This window comes from Crassostrea angulata, chromosome 1, assembly GCF_025612915.1.
Source record: "Crassostrea angulata isolate pt1a10 chromosome 1, ASM2561291v2, whole genome shotgun sequence".
NCBI classification, from domain to species: domain Eukaryota; kingdom Metazoa; phylum Mollusca; class Bivalvia; order Ostreida; family Ostreidae; genus Magallana; species Magallana angulata.
The window spans coordinates 1,264,505-1,286,872 of NC_069111.1; the positions used below are offsets into that span (position 1 = coordinate 1,264,505).

Here is a 22,368-nt window from a genome sequence, read left to right on the forward strand (position 1 = left end):
TGGCACACTCAACATTTAAAGGTTCGATTGCCTTGGTAAGACTGTCAATTTGGTTCTGCAATTTATCTGAAGATTCCACTGCAGTTGTCTTGTGTGCTTTATCTTGAAATATGACTTGTCTGTGATAGTAAGCACTAGATCTTCCACTTAGCAAAGCATTATCATTTGCAAGAGCAGTTTTGACAAATGGTAATGCCCTGTGGATTGTACGAGACTCCATATCCATTGCATGTATTGCTGCACACTTCTCCTTACAACCTCCAATGAAAGTCTCTACTGACATCTCTTCTATAATGTTACCTTCGCATTTCTCATATGCCTCTAATGTAAGGGAGTACACTCGCTGGAAAAAATATTCCATTGTCTCATGTTCTTGTTGTTTTAAAAATGGAAGTTGTCTGCGTGCTACAAATGGTGCCTCTTTGGTTCTAAATCTCTTTTTAAGATATTTCCTTAGGGTGTGATAATCGTTATGTGTATTAACTATGGGCATATTCCAATGCATCATCCCCTAAACAATCTAGCAACCGACACAAATTTTACATGTCGGACCACTAACGCCTGGTAGCTGTTCTTTCAAATTAGAAGATGAACTGACGCCTGGTAGCTGTTCTTACAAATTAGTAGATGAAATCCCCCAGTTTGGTGAGTCAGTTCCCTTGAGGGTAACCTTCATTGATGTACATGGACTTTTACTTCTACTGGAGCCGTAAGCTCCACAGTAGTGCTTCTTATACCTGTACATATAGGACCCGCTGTTGCTAGTGAAAACACTACACTAGTGCTTGGTACTGATGTTATGCTAAAGGGCACGACAAGGACCTGATGTGAAGCCTTGTTTAATTCAACTGCTTGTTTGTGGTATGCAGTTGTCGGGTTAAAAGGACAAAAGGGGGCGGCATCAGCATTACCCATATTGTTCATCGGCTTGAGTGAAGACATGACATCCAAAACCTATGGAAATGGCGCATGCTTTACAATGTAACTGGCGATAGTTGTCATAGCTTTCCTATACATCATGTTGACATTGGTAGTAGCTCTCCTGGAAACTGAGTGGTAAAGTCCATGTGATGGAATAGAATTCAACAGCTTGTTAATTTCTGCCTACTGACCTTCTGTCATAAAACATATTGTTAGAGTCCCGAAAAGATATACTCTGCTTTACATATTGAAGTGTTTAAATGCTAGCTAGCTAGAGAAGAATCTTTTAAGGATTTCATATTCTCAGCAATTGTCTGCACTGATTGTCTGAGCTAAAAATAAATGGTTACCATTATACGCAGACGTGCATCAGTTGAAACGGATGACAGATCTGTTGGTACACAACTATCCTCTTGTTTCATGGGCAGTGAGGTTGGTAACTTTGTCAGTGAAATTTGTTCTGATGTACCCACTGTTGGATTGTTTTTAAGGGTATTTTAATTTCAGCAGCTAGATTTTCTTACGTGACGACTTCTGTCTGGGTGGTAGAGTCAAGTATATGGCATTCCTACTAGCTCTGGATAGTGGGTTAACCCGTTAGCTCGATCGGTAGGGTGCCAGAGGACCCGGGTTCAAACCCCAGCAGAGGCAATCAGAGTCTCTGTTACATTTGGCGCCCACGTTGGGACCTGGGTATTCTCTGGCGGGGACGCCTCTTTCCTGGAGGGGGACAATGTGGTAGAGTCAAGTATATGGCATTCCTACTAGCTCTGGCTAGTGAGTTAACCCTTTAGCTCGATCGGTAGAGTGCTGGACTGACGTGCCAGAGGACTCGGTTTCAAACCCCAGCAGAGGCAATAAGTGTCTCGGTTACATCTGTGCTTCGAAACTTGATTATTTTGACCTTCCAGTGTATGTTACTCTTGTGCACTGACAGCATCGATATTGACAGTCAGGGTAGAATGATATTGTGCAACGTAAAGTATGATCAAAACATTTATAACAAAAAAGCACAAAAACAGATATTAAGAATTAATTGGGAGTCTTTGACCCCACCAACCTACTCAACGTATAAATATCCCTAGGCAATAAAACTTGCACAGGACATATATACGAATAATTAGAAATATTCCTACTAGTAAGTCACTTAAAATGTATCACAAAATCATATGCAGATAATTGAAACAACTTCAATTTGACCTAAAACTTGATTTGTTTACCAATCTTGTTGCCAAAATGAAAGTAAATTCAAATTCCGGTCACGTGTTTCCGTCTTGCTAGTCAAACCAAAATGGCTAGCACCTTTTTCACACCTCACAGCCTTATTAGCATAATCGGAACCTTTCTGATTTTTATATTCACGAAAGAATGAAAAAACCCGAGAAAGTCAAAACTTCGTATATCTCGGGATTTTAACGAGACCAGTCTCATACTCGTGAAAATCGAGAGAGGAGTTCAAATGGAAAAAGTAAGTAAAAGTTTTTGTTTCTTATATTGGCAAGCTTTTAAATTATTTAAAGTTGCAGAACAATTGTTTATTAATGTGAAGTCGAAGTTTGGGGTGATTAGCCTTATCTCGTTAAATTTTGTTCAGCATGAAACAGTCTGACCAGCAATCCTCGATTTTGTCAACAATCTAAAACGTGCTAAGGAGTAGTCATTCGTCGGTAAGAACATACTTACTTACATTGTTAAACGACTCAAAAACTCTTTTAAAAGCATACAATGCATTAAGTCTAGTACACATGTTACAAAAATGTCGATAATTAATGGTCGTTGTGAAATGTGACTTGAAAGACATGTTTTAGTATGAAATGTGTATGCAGGTGTATTATAGTCAGTTTTTACACATTGTTACGTAGCATACGTTAAAAAAATATTGTATGTTTTTCCTAGAATATTGAGTTTGTGTCAATCATGCTTTCAGTCATTTCCATACAGAATTTCCTCGACACGTACAATGTACACTGTACATGTGGTTTTGATATCTGTATCTCATTCAAACTGTTAACTTTATGTCTTATTTATCTATTGACGATGAGAGTGTTTATGATTCAAGGGCCTGCATTTGTAATGTAAATATAACATTATGCGATTGAGAGTATGAGAGAGAGATAGACTCAGAGAGAGAGAGAGAGAGAGAGAGAGAGAGAGAGAGAGAGAGAGAGTGTGTGTGTAATTACAGTGTACTTGTAATTGTTATTGATTGCCTTGCTTCCATGAACCATATATATATTTCAATAATGCCACATTGCACTAGAAATATTGCTGACAAAGATGTTGAGAGAGATCATGGAGAGAGAGAGAGAGAGAGAGAGAGAGAGAGAGAGAGAGAGAGAGAGAGAGTATGAAAAGCCATAACAAATTTTATAGTTAATATATATGTCATTTCCCGCTTAATGAGTTGTTTAATAGCTGTTATCATGGTAATGTTTTGACCATGTCTCAGATACTGCATGTGCCCATAAAAAAGTGTAATCTAGGACACACCCTTTTGTTTTGATAATGACAGCATTTAGCTTTGTAATGATAGCTAGTGTATTTCTTCTAATCTACAGATTTACCTGCGGTTTCCAGATGATCTGAAGATCGGGATTATAGAAAATATTGTCAATTTGATATTGCTAATGACCCAGTCATGTCTGCTGAAGCCCAGAAGGTACTTCTTTGTCATGTAATAAACTTACAACTTGTCTTCCATATGTAGATATATTTGGTTTAAGCTGATTGAAAGCCAAGCAAGGTCATCTAAATAGCTACAATGTCTTGTGTAAAAGGGATAGGTTTATATGGGCATCTTGTTGCAAATCTGCTTGATTATCTGTATTTTAAGGGGTGGGAACCTCTGAAAGGAATACCAGGAGTTTGAAAATATTATAGATGTGTTTTACACTCTCTGAGAAAATGGGATTTGCAGAAATCCCATGAATTTCTTATGCTGGAAATATGTTTTTCAGATTAGTTTTTGTTATTGACGCAATCATATTTTGGTGTACATAGAATGTTGATAGTTGAAACTCATACAGACAATCATATGTTACATAAGTGTTACATAAGTGTTTATGACTTTGATCTTTGTTCAATATTTTTAATATCTTTCTGTCCACTGGATATCTAAATATCTTTGAAGTTACACCATTGAAGTTACACATTCATTACGTTTATCATGTGTGTGCAGAATTGATTGAGCCAGGTTTCCTGATGTTGTCATATAAGTGATACATTATACTGCTTTAAAAAGTATATATCACTTGTGACTTACTGGTATATTAGTACATATTTCATTTGTAAAATCATTTGACAAATTTAAAGTGTTTTGTAGTACTGAAATGTTTTTATGGCTTTTAAAATTACTGAAAGTACATGCACATGATGCAACTATCTTTTGACGCTGTATATATAACAAAAAGAAACTGTCAGCTGGGTTTAAAATTAGTGGCAAAATGATGTAATACATGTATGTACAATACTAGAAAAGATTATATTGTTAGTAATTGCACATTCCATAAATAACTTCATTGAATATATACATGTAAGTATTTGATGAGTGCACAATTTTTGCAAAAATTATATGTAATTCTCTTAACACTTTATGTTTATTCTATTTTAGTTTCCAGACCATGACATTAATGAATATTTCTTGAATGGAATGCATGAGGATTAGAATGGAACCTTATTCTGCCTTTTTACCAACTCACACCATCTTTTCAAGATTTATGGAGCCAACCACAGAAGAATTTGTTCTATACACATCATTCATAACATTCTTATTTATGTTGCATAACTTTAAATGCTACTGGATGAATTGTGTTCACATAATGAATACCAGCAAACTTTTTATCGAGTGCACTTAATTTGTATTTTTCCTACCCATCCATCTAACATATGTTTTTATATAACATATTCATATACATGTAACATTTTTGAAAAGAGCTATTTTTTTTTAAATTGGAATTTAGCCTTACCGGTACTATTTTATACAAGTTTTTTTTAAAGGGACTTGCAGACACGATTTTAGATCAAAATTTTGTTTTCAATTTTTTTATGCATAAAATGATTTACTTGCACATTTTGAATAATTGACCATAATTTGAATGTTAGAAGTCAAGTTATAAGAGAGATACAGGGGTAAGAATTTATTGTTATGTAAACAAAGCTCGAGTCTTATGTTTGTTTACAAATAATATAAAGTATGAAATTACCAATTCTTTGAGAAAATGATTCATAGAAAAGAAGGTAAACTGATTCGATGTGATCATAAATGATATTATTAATAGAAAAAAGCAACATTTGAATTAAACGTACACCAATAAAACATATATGTAAATAATAACAAGACTCGCGCTTTGTTTAGAAAACAAAGAATATTTAATTTTTTATCTTTCTTTTAACTCAGTATTTGACTTTCAAATTTTGACAAAGCATTAAAAATATCCATATCAACCATTCTAAATATTGAAAATGGAAATATAAAATTTTGAATTTTAAGCTCAAATCGTGTCGAAGTCCCTTGAATATACTCTTTTGTATACAAACAGAACAAAAAATACTTAATTACAATGGGAAATAGACATAATATATATATAAGTGTCTGATAAAAGTATAGGTCTTGTTTTTGAACAGAAGAAATTGACAGAAAAATATTCAGTTTTAGCCATGAAATACAAATATTAATATTTTTTATGAATATTATTTAATCTAAATAAGTTATAAAAGGTTTTTTTTCCCCTTTATTCCAATGTTTGGAAACAAATCCTATATATAATTAAAATTGCTGTACAGTATATCCTATTGATTCCTATAATATATCACTTAAGTTTAGTTTCTTGAACAGCATTTTTATTACTTTTTTTTCTTAAAATGATGAATACAAGGTCATTAATTTATTTTCATTATATTCAACTAGATACAAATATGTACATGTACCAGCCTACTATATTTGATAAATAAATGTACTTCTTTCATGCCTTTTTCATGCCTTTTACTCATGGTTATATGTATTATTTATAATTAAAATATTTTAAAATTTTCTCAATTTATTTATTTTAATAAGATTAAGAAACGGACTATAGTTAATGCACGTTTTCAAGAGTTGTCTCTCTTGGGGACAATAATGAATGCTCCCCAGGGTTCATGACCCTGAATATTGAGTAGGCTGTGAGGTGTGTTTTTTGACTGAAAAAAGCGAACAACAAAATTTCTATCATCCAAATTATTTATCAAAAAAATTAATTAAGATAATCGAACATTTTCAGAAATCAAAGATAAACACGTTTAACTACACTAATTGAATAGACAAAAGTAAAAAAAAAATGTATTTTTGACGAAGCACGTGTATCAGCAGGGTCGGGTAACAAAGTTCAAACCACTTGAATAAACAACACTATTGTAAATCCGTGTTCGGGTGACGCGAGATGTCGTGAGACGAGTTAATATAGTTGTTTTTTGTCAAACAAACCTCTACAGATGATCACAGGTCAGAACAAACTACGACAAGAGTGGCTAAGTTTGATATAAGTCTGTGTGTGTCAATGTATATATATATCTTAATGATTTAAGCAGTCCCGAACCAGATGACATACCTTGAGGGTACGTGTAGCAATTATTGTTGCAAATAAATATTAAAATACTAATGATCAAATTCAAAATTTCGCTGTGGTAAAACAGCAAAAATGGGATCTTATAAGAAAAATGTTTACTTTTTAAGAGTTATACATATATAGATTATGAAAGCCATTTGGCAGACATTATTTAAAAATTGTAACATACATAACATTGCCTTTTAACGTTGGATATTTATTTATTTATTAATTTTTGTGTAAATATTTAATAACATTCTTCTCCTCTCTACAATTTTTCTTTACATTCTTCACTCTCCTTTATTTTCTAGAAAACAGTGAATGAACACATAAATGTATTAGTTTCCACACGATGTACTACCTGTGCAATATTTTCATTTTTTCTTTTGGTAATTTAGAGTCTTTGGTCTGTTAATAAGTTGGCAATTGTATTATAAGTCACGAGACCACACCTCACAGCCTACTCAATATTCAGGGTCATGAACCCTGGGGAGCATTCATTATTGTCCCCAAGAGAGACAACTCTTGAAAACGTGCATTAACTATAGTCCGTTTCTTAATCTTATTAAAATAAATAAATTGAGAAAATTTTAAAATATTTTAATTATAAATAATACATATAACCATGAGTAAAAGGCATGAAAAAGGCATGAAAGAAGTACATTTATTTATCAAATATAGTAGGCTGGTACATGTACATATTTGTATCTAGTTGAATATAATGAAAATAAATTAATGACCTTGTATTCATCATTTTAAGAAAAAAAAGTAATAAAAATGCTGTTCAAGAAACTAAACTTAAGTGATATATTATAGGAATCAATAGGATATACTGTACAGCAATTTTAATTATATATAGGATTTGTTTCCAAACATTGGAATAAAGGGGAAAAAAAACCTTTTATAACTTATTTAGATTAAATAATATTCATAAAAAATATTAATATTTGTATTTCATGGCTAAAACTGAATATTTTTCTGTCAATTTCTTCTGTTCAAAAACAAGACCTATACTTTTATCAGACACTTATATATATATTATGTCTATTTCCCATTGTAATTAAGTATTTTTTGTTCTGTTTGTATACAAAAGAGTATATTCAAGGGACTTCGACACGATTTGAGCTTAAAATTCAAAATTTTATATTTCCATTTTCAATATTTAGAATGGTTGATATGGATATTTTTAATGCTTTGTCAAAATTTGAAAGTCAAATACTGAGTTAAAAGAAAGATAAAAAATTAAATATTCTTTGTTTTCTAAACAAAGCGCGAGTCTTGTTATTATTTACATATATGTTTTATTGGTGTACGTTTAATTCAAATGTTGCTTTTTTCTATTAATAATATCATTTATGATCACATCGAATCAGTTTACCTTCTTTTCTATGAATCATTTTCTCAAAGAATTGGTAATTTCATACTTTATATTATTTGTAAACAAACATAAGACTCGAGCTTTGTTTACATAACAATAAATTCTTACCCCTGTATCTCTCTTATAACTTGACTTCTAACATTCAAATTATGGTCAATTATTCAAAATGTGCAAGTAAATCATTTTATGCATAAAAAAATTGAAAACAAAATTTTGATCTAAAATCGTGTCTGCAAGTCCCTTTAAAAAAAACTTGTATAAAATAGTACCGGTAAGGCTAAATTCCAATTTAAAAAAAAATAGCTCTTTTCAAAAATGTTACATGTATATGAATATGTTATATAAAAACATATGTTAGATGGATGGGTAGGAAAAATACAAATTAAGTGCACTCGATAAAAAGTTTGCTGGTATTCATTATGTGAACACAATTCATCCAGTAGCATTTAAAGTTATGCAACATAAATAAGAATGTTATGAATGATGTGTATAGAACAAATTCTTCTGTGGTTGGCTCCATAAATCTTGAAAAGATGGTGTGAGTTGGTAAAAAGGCAGAATAAGGTTCCATTCTAATCCTCATGCATTCCATTCAAGAAATATTCATTAATGTCATGGTCTGGAAACTAAAATAGAATAAACATAAAGTGTTAAGAGAATTACATATAATTTTTGCAAAAATTGTGCACTCATCAAATACTTACATGTATATATTCAATGAAGTTATTTATGGAATGTGCAATTACTAACAATATAATCTTTTCTAGTATTGTACATACATGTATTACATCATTTTGCCACTAATTTTAAACCCAGCTGACAGTTTCTTTTTGTTATATATACAGCGTCAAAAGATAGTTGCATCATGTGCATGTACTTTCAGTAATTTTAAAAGCCATAAAAACATTTCAGTACTACAAAACACTTTAAATTTGTCAAATGATTTTACAAATGAAATATGTACTAATATACCAGTAAGTCACAAGTGATATATACTTTTTAAAGCAGTATAATGTATCACTTATATGACAACATCAGGAAACCTGGCTCAATCAATTCTGCACACACATGATAAACGTAATGAATGTGTAACTTCAATGGTGTAACTTCAAAGATATTTAGATATCCAGTGGACAGAAAGATATTAAAAATATTGAACAAAGATCAAAGTCATAAACACTTATGTAACACTTATGTAACATATGATTGTCTGTATGAGTTTCAACTATCAACATTCTATGTACACCAAAATATGATTGCGTCAATAACAAAAACTAATCTGAAAAACATATTTCCAGCATAAGAAATTCATGGGATTTCTGCAAATCCCATTTTCTCAGAGAGTGTAAAACACATCTATAATATTTTCAAACTCCTGGTATTCCTTTCAGAGGTTCCCACCCCTTAAAATACAGATAATCAAGCAGATTTGCAACAAGATGCCCATATAAACCTATCCCTTTTACACAAGACATTGTAGCTATTTAGATGACCTTGCTTGGCTTTCAATCAGCTTAAACCAAATATATCTACATATGGAAGACAAGTTGTAAGTTTATTACATGACAAAGAAGTACCTTCTGGGCTTCAGCAGACATGACTGGGTCATTAGCAATATCAAATTGACAATATTTTCTATAATCCCGATCTTCAGATCATCTGGAAACCGCAGGTAAATCTGTAGATTAGAAGAAATACACTAGCTATCATTACAAAGCTAAATGCTGTCATTATCAAAACAAAAGGGTGTGTCCTAGATTACACTTTTTTATGGGCACATGCAGTATCTGAGACATGGTCAAAACATTACCATGATAACAGCTATTAAACAACTCATTAAGCGGGAAATGACATATATATTAACTATAAAATTTGTTATGGCTTTTCATACTCTCTCTCTCTCTCTCTCTCTCTCTCTCTCTCTCTCTCTCTCTCCATGATCTCTCTCAACATCTTTGTCAGCAATATTTCTAGTGCAATGTGGCATTATTGAAATATATATATGGTTCATGGAAGCAAGGCAATCAATAACAATTACAAGTACACTGTAATTACACACACACTCTCTCTCTCTCTCTCTCTCTCTCTCTCTCTCTCTCTCTCTCTCTCTCTCTGAGTCTATCTCTCTCTCATACTCTCAATCGCATAATGTTATATTTACATTACAAATGCAGGCCCTTGAATCATAAACACTCTCATCGTCAATAGATAAATAAGACATAAAGTTAACAGTTTGAATGAGATACAGATATCAAAACCACATGTACAGTGTACATTGTACGTGTCGAGGAAATTCTGTATGGAAATGACTGAAAGCATGATTGACACAAACTCAATATTCTAGGAAAAACATACAATATTTTTTTAACGTATGCTACGTAACAATGTGTAAAAACTGACTATAATACACCTGCATACACATTTCATACTAAAACATGTCTTTCAAGTCACATTTCACAACGACCATTAATTATCGACATTTTTGTAACATGTGTACTAGACTTAATGCATTGTATGCTTTTAAAAGAGTTTTTGAGTCGTTTAACAATGTAAGTAAGTATGTTCTTACCGACGAATGACTACTCCTTAGCACGTTTTAGATTGTTGACAAAATCGAGGATTGCTGGTCAGACTGTTTCATGCTGAACAAAATTTAACGAGATAAGGCTAATCACCCCAAACTTCGACTTCACATTAATAAACAATTGTTCTGCAACTTTAAATAATTTAAAAGCTTGCCAATATAAGAAACAAAAACTTTTACTTACTTTTTCCATTTGAACTCCTCTCTCGATTTTCACGAGTATGAGACTGGTCTCGTTAAAATCCCGAGATATACGAAGTTTTGACTTTCTCGGGTTTTTTCATTCTTTCGTGAATATAAAAATCAGAAAGGTTCCGATTATGCTAATAAGGCTGTGAGGTGTGGAGACATGAATAAGTGTGCCGTCTTGTAGCCGGAAATTTTTTATCCGGTACGGCTTGGTTTTTTCTTTTATTGTTTACTTTCTATTTCCTAACTTGTATATTGCACGGGTTTTTTGAATCACTCGTCGTCCTACCTCAGGTCTGCACAGTCATGCACTGTTTTTCTAGTCTGCCAACAATGTAAGTATCTGAAAGTCATTATCTTTGAGTCTTTTTGTTGTTAGGTTATATTTTTTACTCTCGGCTATGTATTTTGATAAATTACAGTAGTTTTTTCTTACATATTTCTATGGTTTAGGTTAGGGGAGTTTGTTACATTTTCATATATACATTTAGACTAGTTATATGGGAACTTCTCAGTCATGTAATGTTAATATACTGATAAAATTTAAGCTTCATTATACGTATTTACACATTTTCATGACATTATCTATTTTTTGGCTCTGTACATCACATTTATTGTTTTTTCTTTTCTTGTAGTTTTTCACCATGTTTTTGAATAAATATAATCATCAAACGACATGCGTTAGCTAGCTGTATTCAGGAGACAGCATAGTGAAAAAATTGCAGAATACAGAAATCAACCATGGCTCAGAAGGGAGAAACTTCTACTCCAGAAAATACATCAAGAAGAGTAAGAACACTCACACCTAAAGCACAAGAAGTTTATCTGGATAAAGTGAACAGATATGAATTCATAATTTCACGTTGCATTGATGAAATAAAGAATATTTTAATGGATATAGCATCCTGCAGTAAAGAAATAAAGGTCTTAACATCATCAAAAACCGACCTTGAAAATAGCCATAAACGCTATCAAGACATTTATCAAGAATTTAGTGAATTCCTGTCTAATACATACACTAAAGAAAGTATTGAAAAGTTGGCTTCTGTTGAGAGAGACTTTCTGAACATAGATAAGAAAGTTCAAAACGCTTTAGTAAAATTACAAGATGACATTGATTTTGTGCAATTGGAAACTTATTCGAGTACATCCCACAATACTTCCAAATCTACATCACTTAGCCGACGCTCAGTGCGTTCCCTACAAAAAGCAAAAGAAGCAGAAACTCGTCTGAAAATTGCTGAGCAATCTGCTCAACTTAAAAAACAGAAATCAAAAATCGCCGTAGAAGAGAAAATTCACTTAGCACAAAGTCAACAACAACAGGAAGATCTGGATACAGAATTAGATCTACTTCAAAAACAAGCAGAACTCGAACTGGCAAATATGCAGCTGGAATTCGAACTTGAAGCGGAGGGAGAAAGTATCAAACATGAAGATCTAGGACCCAACATGCCCACTATTCCAAGTATATCTGGTGATCAGAAGACAAGAAACTTTGTTGATAATCTTACATTAAACCAAGATGTGAAACCTTCTGGTCGTAGAGTTCGTACTAATTATCAGCAGGTAGTGAATCCTGATTCAGACAAAGAAAATCATCCTGTACATACTTCAGATGTCCGTCATCATGATCAACAAAGCAGAGACAATGATAACCGTACCCCACTACAAACTACTTTGAATTTACCTTTACAGAACAATTCAAATTCCTCAAATTATCTTCTCAAGAAAAACTTATTGTTGGAAAGTTTTCAGCAACAACGTTTTGATGACAAATCAGATAGATATGTGGTGTGGAAATCACAGTTTAAGACAATGGTGTCAGAAATCTGCTGTTCTCCGTTAGAAGAAATGACTCTTTTGACAAACTGTACGAACAAAAACTCAGAAGCTCACAGATTGATCATGAGCCTTAGAGCGTCCTATGCAAGTGATCCAAAGTTATGTTTAGTGAACATTTGGAAACGTATGGATGAAAGATTTGGCTCTCCAGAATTACTTGAATCATCATTGAAATCTAGACTACAAGCTTTTACGAATTTCACAGACCCAAAGAAGTTGTATGAACTCCATGACTTACTTTGTGAGATACAAGCCGTAAAAAGCATTCCAGAATACAGTGTCATGTTTTCTTACCTTGATTCATCCTTAGGATTGAAACCTACAATTCAACAACTTCCTCGTTTTCTCCAGGATAAGTGGATTAATCGTGTGGTCAATTACAAAAAAGAACATTCAACAGCCTTCCCTCCTTTTGGTGAATTTGTGTCTTTTATTGGTGAGATGAGCATCATCAGAAATGATCCTGGATTGATGTTTGATACTTCTAAACAACCTCGATTTGACCGCAAAGATACAAAAGTCAAAACTGTGTTTACTCACAAAACTGACATTTCATCTGAAACAGCAAACGTTGGACATATATGTTTGATTCACAAAGGATCCAAACATACCATAAACAAGTGTAAAGCTTTCAGAACCAAAAGTATCGAGGACCGTAAACATATTTTACGTGATCATAACATTTGCTTTCGTTGCTGTGAAACATCAGACCACTTCGCTAATCGTTGCAAAGCTAGAATTTTGTGTGATGTGTGTAAAAGTAACTATCATTGTACCGCTCTTCATGAGGATGTTAGTTACCGTCAAATGTCGAGGAACTTTCCTTCACCACAAACCCATGGCGAGGAGGAAAACTTTTCTTCTGGAATTGTGAACCAGTCTGTCACTACCAAGTGTACCGATATTTGTTGTGAATTCAGTGGAAAGTCGTGTGCAAGGATTGTACCAGTGCGGGTGTTTGTTCAAGGTCAACCTGAATCATCGATACTCACTTACGCCATGTTGGACGACCAAAGCAACAGAACTCTCAGTAAAAGTTACCTTTTCGACGCTTTGTGTATCAAGACCATGGCAGTGGACTATACTATGCAATCATGTTCAGGCAAGATTGCAACACGAGGACGCATTGTTGACAACCTTATCGTAGAATCGATCAATGACAATCGCCAATTAAAGTTACCACCTGTGTTGGAGTGTGATAGTATACCCAATAGTCAGGCAGAGATACCAACTCCGGATATCGCTCTTCATTATCCACATTTGCAGGATATTGCTCGAGATATACATCCATTGGATCCATCTATGGAGATCCTCTTGCTAATTGGACGGGATCTTCCAGAAGCCCATCACGTCATTGATCAGCGATTAGGACCATCGCGATTTCCCTTTGCTCAACAATCTCCCTTAGGATGGACTATAATTGGAGACATTTGTTTGGCTGGAAAACACATTCCACCATTACAGGTCAACAGAACCTACGTAGACAGAAGTGGTCGACCTACAATGTTGGAACCATGTACACAGATGTTAAACATTAAAAACACTGTTATCACCTCGAATAAGACCGTAATTGAGAAAACAGACGTCTTCACGAAAACATCAGATGACAACAAAGTTGGTCTCTCGATTGAAGACCACACTTTTCTGAATATTATGGACAACAAGTTTCATCTTGATCCTACTGAGGGTAAATGGACTGCGCCATTGCCCTTCCGGCAAAATCGTGAACAACTTCCAGACAACTACTCACAAGCGTTATTCCGGGCCAAATGTCTTGATGCTTCTCTAAGAAAAAACAACACAAAAAAAGAACATTTCATTTCGTTCATGCAGAAAATATTCGATTGTGATCATGCAGAACTAGCTCCGATAATACCACCTGACAAAGAACATTGGTATCTTCCCCTGTTTGGAGTCTACCATCCTCGTAAACCAGATCAAATTCGCGGAGTTTTCGACTCCTCAGCTGAATTCAAGGGTGTGTCATTAAATGAACAATTGTTGCAGGGACCTGACTTCATAAACAACCTCTTAGGAATTCTCATTCGATTTAGGAAGGAAAATGTAGCTGTAGTTGCTGACATCCAAAGCATGTTTCATTCATTCCTGGTTGATGAAGACCATCGGGATTATTTACGTTTTATGTGGCACAGAGATAATGACATTGAAAGACCACTTATTACTTATCGAATGAAAGTTCATGTATTTGGCAATCGTTCTTCCCCATCTGTTGCAATGTATGGATTACGTCGTATTGGTGATTTGGCTGCTGAAAGTCATGGACAGGAAGTGAAAGACTTTATCGTGAATGACTTCTACGTTGATGACGGATTGAAATCTTGTGCAACTACTCGTGAAGCGATTAACATTCTACAGAAGACTAAAGATGCCATGAAAGAGTATGGTGGATTGCGACTTCATAAATTCGCTTCAAATGAAAAAGAAGTAATGGAAGCTTTTGACTCGAATGATTTGTCAAAGAATATTGTGGACCTTAACTTTGAGAAGGATGTCTTAACTCAAAGCAGTCTTGGCCTTCTATGGGATTTACAAACAGATACCATACGATTCAAAATTTCTAGTGAAGACAAACCATCTACAAGGAGAGGTGTACTTTCAGTTGTGAATCGTCTCTATGATCCACTTGGATTCATTGCTCCTGTCGTCATACAAGGCAAGATTATTCTGCGTAAAGTTGTGTCAAACACCTCCAGCTGGGATGAAACCCTACCTGAACATTTGCTCAAAGAATGGGAAAAATGGAAAAATAACTTACCTGATTTGGAAAACTTACGTATTCCTCGTGTGATTGTTCCCAAATTGTGTGAAGCGTTTAGAAGGGAGTTGCTAGTTTACTGTGATGCGTCTGAACTAGCCATAGCTGCTGTTTGTTATTTAAAGGCAAAGTATTCAGATGGTTCTTCATCTCAAGGATTTGTTCTAGGAAAAGCAAAAGTGGCACCTGTTAGTGGACATACAATTCCTAGACTAGAACTATGTGCCGCAGTACTTGCTACCGATATAGCACAAATAGCCGAGGAACAGTTAAAAGTGAAAATAGACGACATCAAGTTCTTCAGTGACAGTCGTATTGTATTAGGATATATTAACAACACGAAAAGACGTTTCCTTGTGTATGTAGCTAACCGCATTGCTCATATCCACAGTCTCAGCAGTCCAACCCAATGGTACTATATTCGCAGTGAAATGAATCCAGCAGATGTGAGCACAAGAGGAATTCTTCCAAATGAAATGGAAAAGTGTGTATGGCTTTCCAACATAGAAAACCTGGAGATTGTGCCCTCTATTGAACAATTTCCTTTAGTGAGCCCCGAAGAGGATAAAGAAATCCGCTGTAATAAAACTGACATTGAAACAAAAACAGCTGTGGGTCTGGACAATGAACTCCTTACAAGATTCTCAAAGTGGAACAAACTGGTTGCTGTACTTGCTAAAGTTTATGGTTTCATTCAGAATTGTCGTAACCCAAAGAGCAAATTGAGTGATGTTCAACTTCTTCACAACGTTGAAACAGTTATAATTAGAGACATTCAGAAGAAATTCTATTTAGAGGAAATTGAAAATATTAGAGACTCTAAGCCTGTGTCGAGAAATAGTTCCATTCAGAAACTTGACCCCTACATCGACAGTGAAAGGATTTTGCGTGTTGGTGGTCGCTTGAAGAAATACAATGATGATCCTTTATTCAAGAATCCAATCATTTTGCCTGCAAAACATCATGTTACCACTCTTATTGTCAGAAAACTTCATGAAGATGTCAGACACCAAGGACGTCATATAACAGAGGGTCATATTCGTTCTTCTGGATTTTGGATCGTCGGAGGTAAAAGACTCATTTCATCTGTTCTTCATAAGTGCGTCACTTGCAGAAAACTTCGGAAAAAACCTGAACATCAGAAAATGTCCGACTTGCCCGAGGATCGTCTCATACCTGGACAACCACCATTCTCTTCTGTTGGAGTTGATATATTTGGACCATGGAACATCATTACACGACGTACCAGAGGTGGTGCAGCAAACAGTAAAAGATGGGCCGCTCTATTCACTTGCCTCACTACCAGGGCCGTGCATATCGAAGTTGTGGAAGAAATGACATCCTCCTCATTTATTAATGCGCTTCGTCGGTTTATCGCCATACGTGGACCTGTTCAAGTCCTTCGTTCAGACAGGGGAACAAATTTTATTGGTGCTGCGAAGGAGCTGAAAGTCAATGTCATCAATGTGGAAGAAGAACACCTTCATACCTTTCTCAACGAACAGAGAACGACCTGGATCTTCAATCCTCCCCACTCCTCTCACATGGGAGGAGTGTGGGAACGCATGATCGGGACTACAAGACGCATATTGGATGCGATCCTTCTTGATTATGGATCTAGGAGTTTAACTCATGAGGTTCTCACTACATTTTTAGCGGAAGCCTCTTCCATTATCAACTCAAGACCTCTAGTGCCAGTGTCTACAGATCCTGAAAATCCCCTTGTGTTATCCCCTTCAACTCTTCTTACTCAGAAAACAAGCAATAAGGATGTGATATTCGCTGATCATGAAAACAAAAACGAGCTATTACAGACGCAGTGGAAGAGAGTTCAACATCTTGCATCCATTTTCTGGAAACGGTGGAAGACTGAATATTTGAACACTCTACAGATGCGCCGTAAATGGAATTCACATCAAAGAAACTTATCGCCTGGTGATGTAGTTTTAATCTGCGACAAAGAACTTTCCCGCAATTCTTGGCCATTGGGTATAGTTACTAAGGCTTTACCAAGTGATGATGAACTTGTGCGTAAAGTGACTGTTCGTGTAATCGTGAATGGTGAACCTAAAAACTATGTGCGACCAATTACTGAACTTATCGTAATTCTTGAACAGTGATCGTTTAGTGAATCTTATTTATAATTGACTGAAAATGGACTGTGTTTCAATTTATGGACTGTGTTTCAATTTGAAAATGGACTGTGTTTCAATTTATATTACATGTAAATTAACAATTTGTCATATTTAGGGTGCTTAAAAGTTTATTATAGAGTGATATTTTCTATATCAGGCGAGGAGTGTGCCGTCTTGTAGCCGGAAATTTTTTATCCGGTACGGCTTGGTTTTTTCTTTTATTGTTTACTTTCTATTTCCTAACTTGTATATTGCACGGGTTTTTTGAATCACTCGTCGTCCTACCTCAGGTCTGCACAGTCATGCACTGTTTTTCTAGTCTGCCAACAATGTAAGTATCTGAAAGTCATTATCTTTGAGTCTTTTTGTTGTTAGGTTATATTTTTTACTCTCGGCTATGTATTTTGATAAATTACAGTAGTTTTTTCTTACATATTTCTATGGTTTAGGTTAGGGGAGTTTGTTACATTTTCATATATACATTTAGACTAGTTATATGGGAACTTCTCAGTCATGTAATGTTAATATACTGATAAAATTTAAGCTTCATTATACGTATTTACACATTTTCATGACATTATCTATTTTTTGGCTCTGTACATCACATTTATTGTTTTTTCTTTTCTTGTAGTTTTTCACCATGTTTTTGAATAAATATAATCATCAAACGACATGCGTTAGCTAGCTGTATTCAGGAGACAGCATAATAAGCGATTTGAATGCGGATATAAAAGGCCAACTCCTCTACTTACAAGGTTTCGGTTGGCTGATTGCTTAAGAATCTAGTGCCATGCATATTTGTTATTCAGGTAACCCAGATTTAAATGACAGGTGTCACAAAACACGGGAAAATTGTCATAAAAAGATTAATTTCTATCAACAAAGCGTTTTGAGAAGAAAATGGTTTTGTGTCCCCTGTCCTTTGATTGTGATCTTGTTACTCTAGTAACTCTGCTTCAACCCTGGTTTAAGCTTATTCTGGTGAGGAGAAGGTGGCTTGCTGACGAAAATCTCAAATGCTTTCTACCTGAATACGGCTAAATTATAAGGGCAACAAAGCAGAAGTCTGCATTTCTTTCCGAAATAGAAAGAAGAATTTACTTGAACTTGTTTATGTTAGAAAAAAAAAACACAATAGGAAATGGCTGGTTGGTAAATTAGTACGTTGTGGTTTAATAATAAGAGGTAATTAAACACCAGGCACGATGTAAAAAGAAACATACACAGCATTATCCAGGCATGCATACATACTTACATTGATAGGTTTGTAACGAAGACATCTCCATTTTGATTTGAACCTTTATAAACCCCCAAATTTTATGGTTTTTTTAGTAATAGTTAAATATTTTGATCAATTGTATTATATAAAATTTCCTAATTAAGGTTACATAAGATGGGGTAATATTAATATATTTTATTTTAGAAATATAGATGTACGAAATCATAAGTGTTTAATATAATCATAGATATATTCTAGCTATTATTCTGTTAATGTTAATAAATAATCCAAAACATGTATTTCTTTTTTGGCGATTCAAAACAGAAATTCCAGAACACCAGAAGTAGAGGTAGGGGTGATATTTACTGTAGAATCTACGCTGAATGCCAAGAAAGTGATCATATTTTTTTAAATGATATAAAGCACATGTGAAGATTGATACATGAACTTTTAAGAAAATTCCACTAAACACTTTTAATGTTGTATCAGTAGAGATACAGGATCTACAGCTATTGATATGAAACAAAATCACGGTAAATAATGTTGGCATGATTTGCCATCAACGTCTCTTATTTATAATCTTAGACCAGTTATATTCTTATCAATAATTTGGGAAATGTCGCCCAAATTGTCTGTTTGTTTTTATTAAAATGAGATTAACTTGGTCTCCTGCCCGCTTCAATTTTTCACTTTAAACATAATTCCAAATCCTCATTACTATAAAACGTTTGTTTCCTACCTCTTCAAGCTATAAATCCAACAAAAAATGAAATGTTTACATTCACTTTCCACACCCGGAAATCGTGTTAAGTCAGCAGAGGCTTATTTTATTTACGAGTTAAATATAGAGTGACGTCAGACGGGTGGCAAAGGATAGTTTTTTTAAGGAAATGTATGGTGGCATAGATATGCCACCACTTGTCAGATAATTATGTCGGCTTATCAGATCTTGATGTCAACTTTTCAGATAATTATCTTGACTTGTCAGTTCTTTAACCCTTTAACGGCCGCCGTTTTGTCAGTTTTTGCATGAATTTAGCAAACAATTTTAAAATGAAATTTATGACAATTTCTGAAAGACTTTACATAAGGTAACCCATATATATTATGAAAGGTCAGATACCAAGGGTTCATACTATGTTGTGTGTCACAACCTTATGGTAACCATGGCAACACAATATGGTCACGAACACAACATTTGATGTATTTTGAGTGTTTTTGACATGATTTAACATGCGTTAATGTTAAATACTTTATAAAAGAAACTTTATCAATTATTTATACAATTATCCATGTTGTGTGCTAAAAAAATTTAGTTATAGTATTTTTTAACCTTTGAATCTACCCATTTAGCATCTAAATGCTTTCCTTTTTTACCGTTGGCGCCGTTAAAAATGATAACAGAAATATGTATTCTAAATGGTTATTAATAGTAAAATATATCTAACTGACCATCTGATATCTTACAAGTCTATTGATAATTATAATACTTCGATTAGAAGTTGATACCTCTGCTCTCTCCAAATATCATTAATTTTAAAAGGTCAAAGGTTAATTTCTATGTATTATTACATTATTACATATAGTTCTGTCCATATCAAATAACGAACAATATTTCAAGAACACACTGTTTGCCAGCCATCAAACTTTACACAAAGGGTGGTAATAGCAAGAAGATGGCAACATTTTATTGAAAACCAGCTTACATGTCACAAAACATCAAAGGTAACCTCTGAAGTATCTTAGCTTGGACAAGAATAGACAATGGTTTCATGTGGAGAGTAAGCTCATACAGTCAAAGTAAGCGTATCTAACAAAGCAGGAATTAACATTGGGAAACCTATAAAAACTGTTAGTTCATTGTATACACTAGTCTAATCAATTCTATATTAGGTGTGATCACTTTATATGCAAAAAAATTACTTCTTAACTACATGTAAATGGAATCAATTACACACACATTAAATACCAGCACTAATTCAAATTTATGTCAATGTATGAGCCTAAACGCATATAGTGATATACCAGTGTAATTCTTTAGAAGACAGACAAATAATTATCAAGTAATAAAGGAAACCTTTGAAATACATTCATGATTATAATGCTGTATTTCATGGACAATTTGCAGACATTGATACATTCAACTAAAACAAATTTGATGAGAAAAAAATGTGATATGGTATAATGATAGTAAACAAAAAATTAACAAATACATTGATGTGTTTGAAATTCACAGCGACTCCAAATCTAAAGTATTCAAATGTTTATATACATGTGTACATGTAATATTTAGTAAAATGTAACCCTAACATGAATGTACTAAATCTTGAAATGTTTATGATAATTCGTTTTTATAAAATCCATTCAAAGACAGCAATTACCCTCAAAATACATTCTTGTTTATTTGCCAATCAACTACCGTATATCCCATATAATACAGGTATCACTAAATTATGTTCTAACATTTTCAGATTAGAAGTTATAATCAAAAATCTCTCGCTCTCTTTTTCTCTCTTTCTTTCTCTCTCTTAATTTCTAATAAGTAAATTGCTTCTAAAGGAGAAATATAACAAATAAAAAATACAGTTACTTATGTGACATACAATAAAGATACAAATGACAGTAACAATGAATACTGTAATATGCAAACTTTGATCATCATATGCATTCATTACAAAACTGGAAGCTGATTTTGCACATGATATGCTTGGAAACAAGCACCCTGACAAAGATGTACCATACACTTGTCACATCCATAAACAACATCCTTCCTCTTGCCCTCTTTTGCACACCATTTACACCGTCCACGAGGTCGTTCTAACTTCATGCTGTGATGCTCACTCAAACCTGCTGCTGTGACCAGATGTTTTCCTAAATGCCTAGGCTGCTTCCTGTTAGAAAAATCTTCAATAAGACTCGTGGCAACATCAACATGAAGATCACCTAACGAATAATGTTTCCTTGGTTTCACCACACCAGGGGTCATCTTCCAAAGGAGAAATGTATTGACCAGGGCCACTTCCAGGATGAAATTCATAAAGTACTTCCAGTACTTTCTTGACACTTGGAGCGATACTGCATGGCACGATCAACACCATAGTAGTTCTCCTGGTAGGCAGCAACAGCTGGTGGCCGCTGTATTAATATGACCTCACCCCCAGGTACTCGACGATGTGTTGGACCATCTCCAAGTGGATCTGATGTGGTTGAAACAATATGAACCTGTAAAGTAAATGATGATTTACCAAATGGATGACATGCTTTTTTCAACAATATACACTCCCATCAACAATCTTAAATTAGTCACTTACTGGTTTGGCATCTTTCCATGCTGTTGCAACCAAATTGTCATGTTGCAGTTGCTCGGTATCACCACGACCACTAAAAGTTGGGTTCTTCAGCTCATGAGGGAATCCTTTGCGATTGGTATTGATGGTACCACAAGCATAAATACCATTAACTTCAAGATTTTGAAGCAATGGGATTGATGTAAAGTACCTATAAATAGAAAATGTCACATAACAATATTGTCAGAAGTTGTATCAGTATGCATTTCATTATTCTGAGGTTTACTTTTTTTCATATACCGGTATACATGTAACTGATGGACATAGCATCACTTTTGAAAGTGGGGAGTAGGGCAGACAAAGGAAAGACTTTCCTTTGTCTGCCCTACTCCCCACTTTCAAAAGTAAATGAAATTTTGGAAAATTACAACTTCTCAAAAAGGAGGGGGGTGCGT

At 34.2% G+C, this 22,368-nt stretch overlaps 1 protein-coding gene, 2 long non-coding RNA genes and 1 pseudogene across 3 annotated transcripts; 2 read left to right on the forward strand and 2 right to left on the reverse strand.

Moving 5' to 3' along the window:
• Positions 1-2,252: 2,252 nt before the first annotated feature.
• LOC128161334 (uncharacterized) lies at positions 2,253-4,888 on the forward strand. The gene is made up of 3 exons (XR_008240355.1): positions 2,253-2,588; positions 3,480-3,580; positions 4,532-4,888. It is a non-coding gene; the product is annotated as an uncharacterized LOC128161334 (long non-coding RNA).
• Positions 4,889-8,147: 3,259 nt separating this feature from the next.
• On the reverse strand, positions 8,148-10,783 carry LOC128157113 (uncharacterized). Its single transcript, XR_008239797.1, has 3 exons — positions 10,448-10,783; positions 9,456-9,556; positions 8,148-8,504 (listed from the first exon to the last, which is right to left on the reverse strand). It is a non-coding gene; the product is annotated as an uncharacterized LOC128157113 (long non-coding RNA).
• A 32-nt stretch (positions 10,784-10,815) lies between these two features.
• Positions 10,816-18,111, forward strand: LOC128157119 (uncharacterized). Its single transcript, XM_052819501.1, has 2 exons — positions 10,816-10,986; positions 11,287-18,111. Exon 2 carries the CDS (start codon positions 11,393-11,395, stop codon positions 17,390-17,392), a length of 6,000 nt encoding a protein of 1,999 aa, XP_052675461.1. The 5' UTR covers positions 10,816-10,986; positions 11,287-11,392; the 3' UTR covers positions 17,393-18,111.
• A 2,020-nt stretch (positions 18,112-20,131) lies between these two features.
• On the reverse strand, positions 20,132-22,138 carry LOC128156585 (piggyBac transposable element-derived protein 4-like; annotated as a pseudogene).
• Positions 22,139-22,368: the final 230 nt, after the last annotated feature.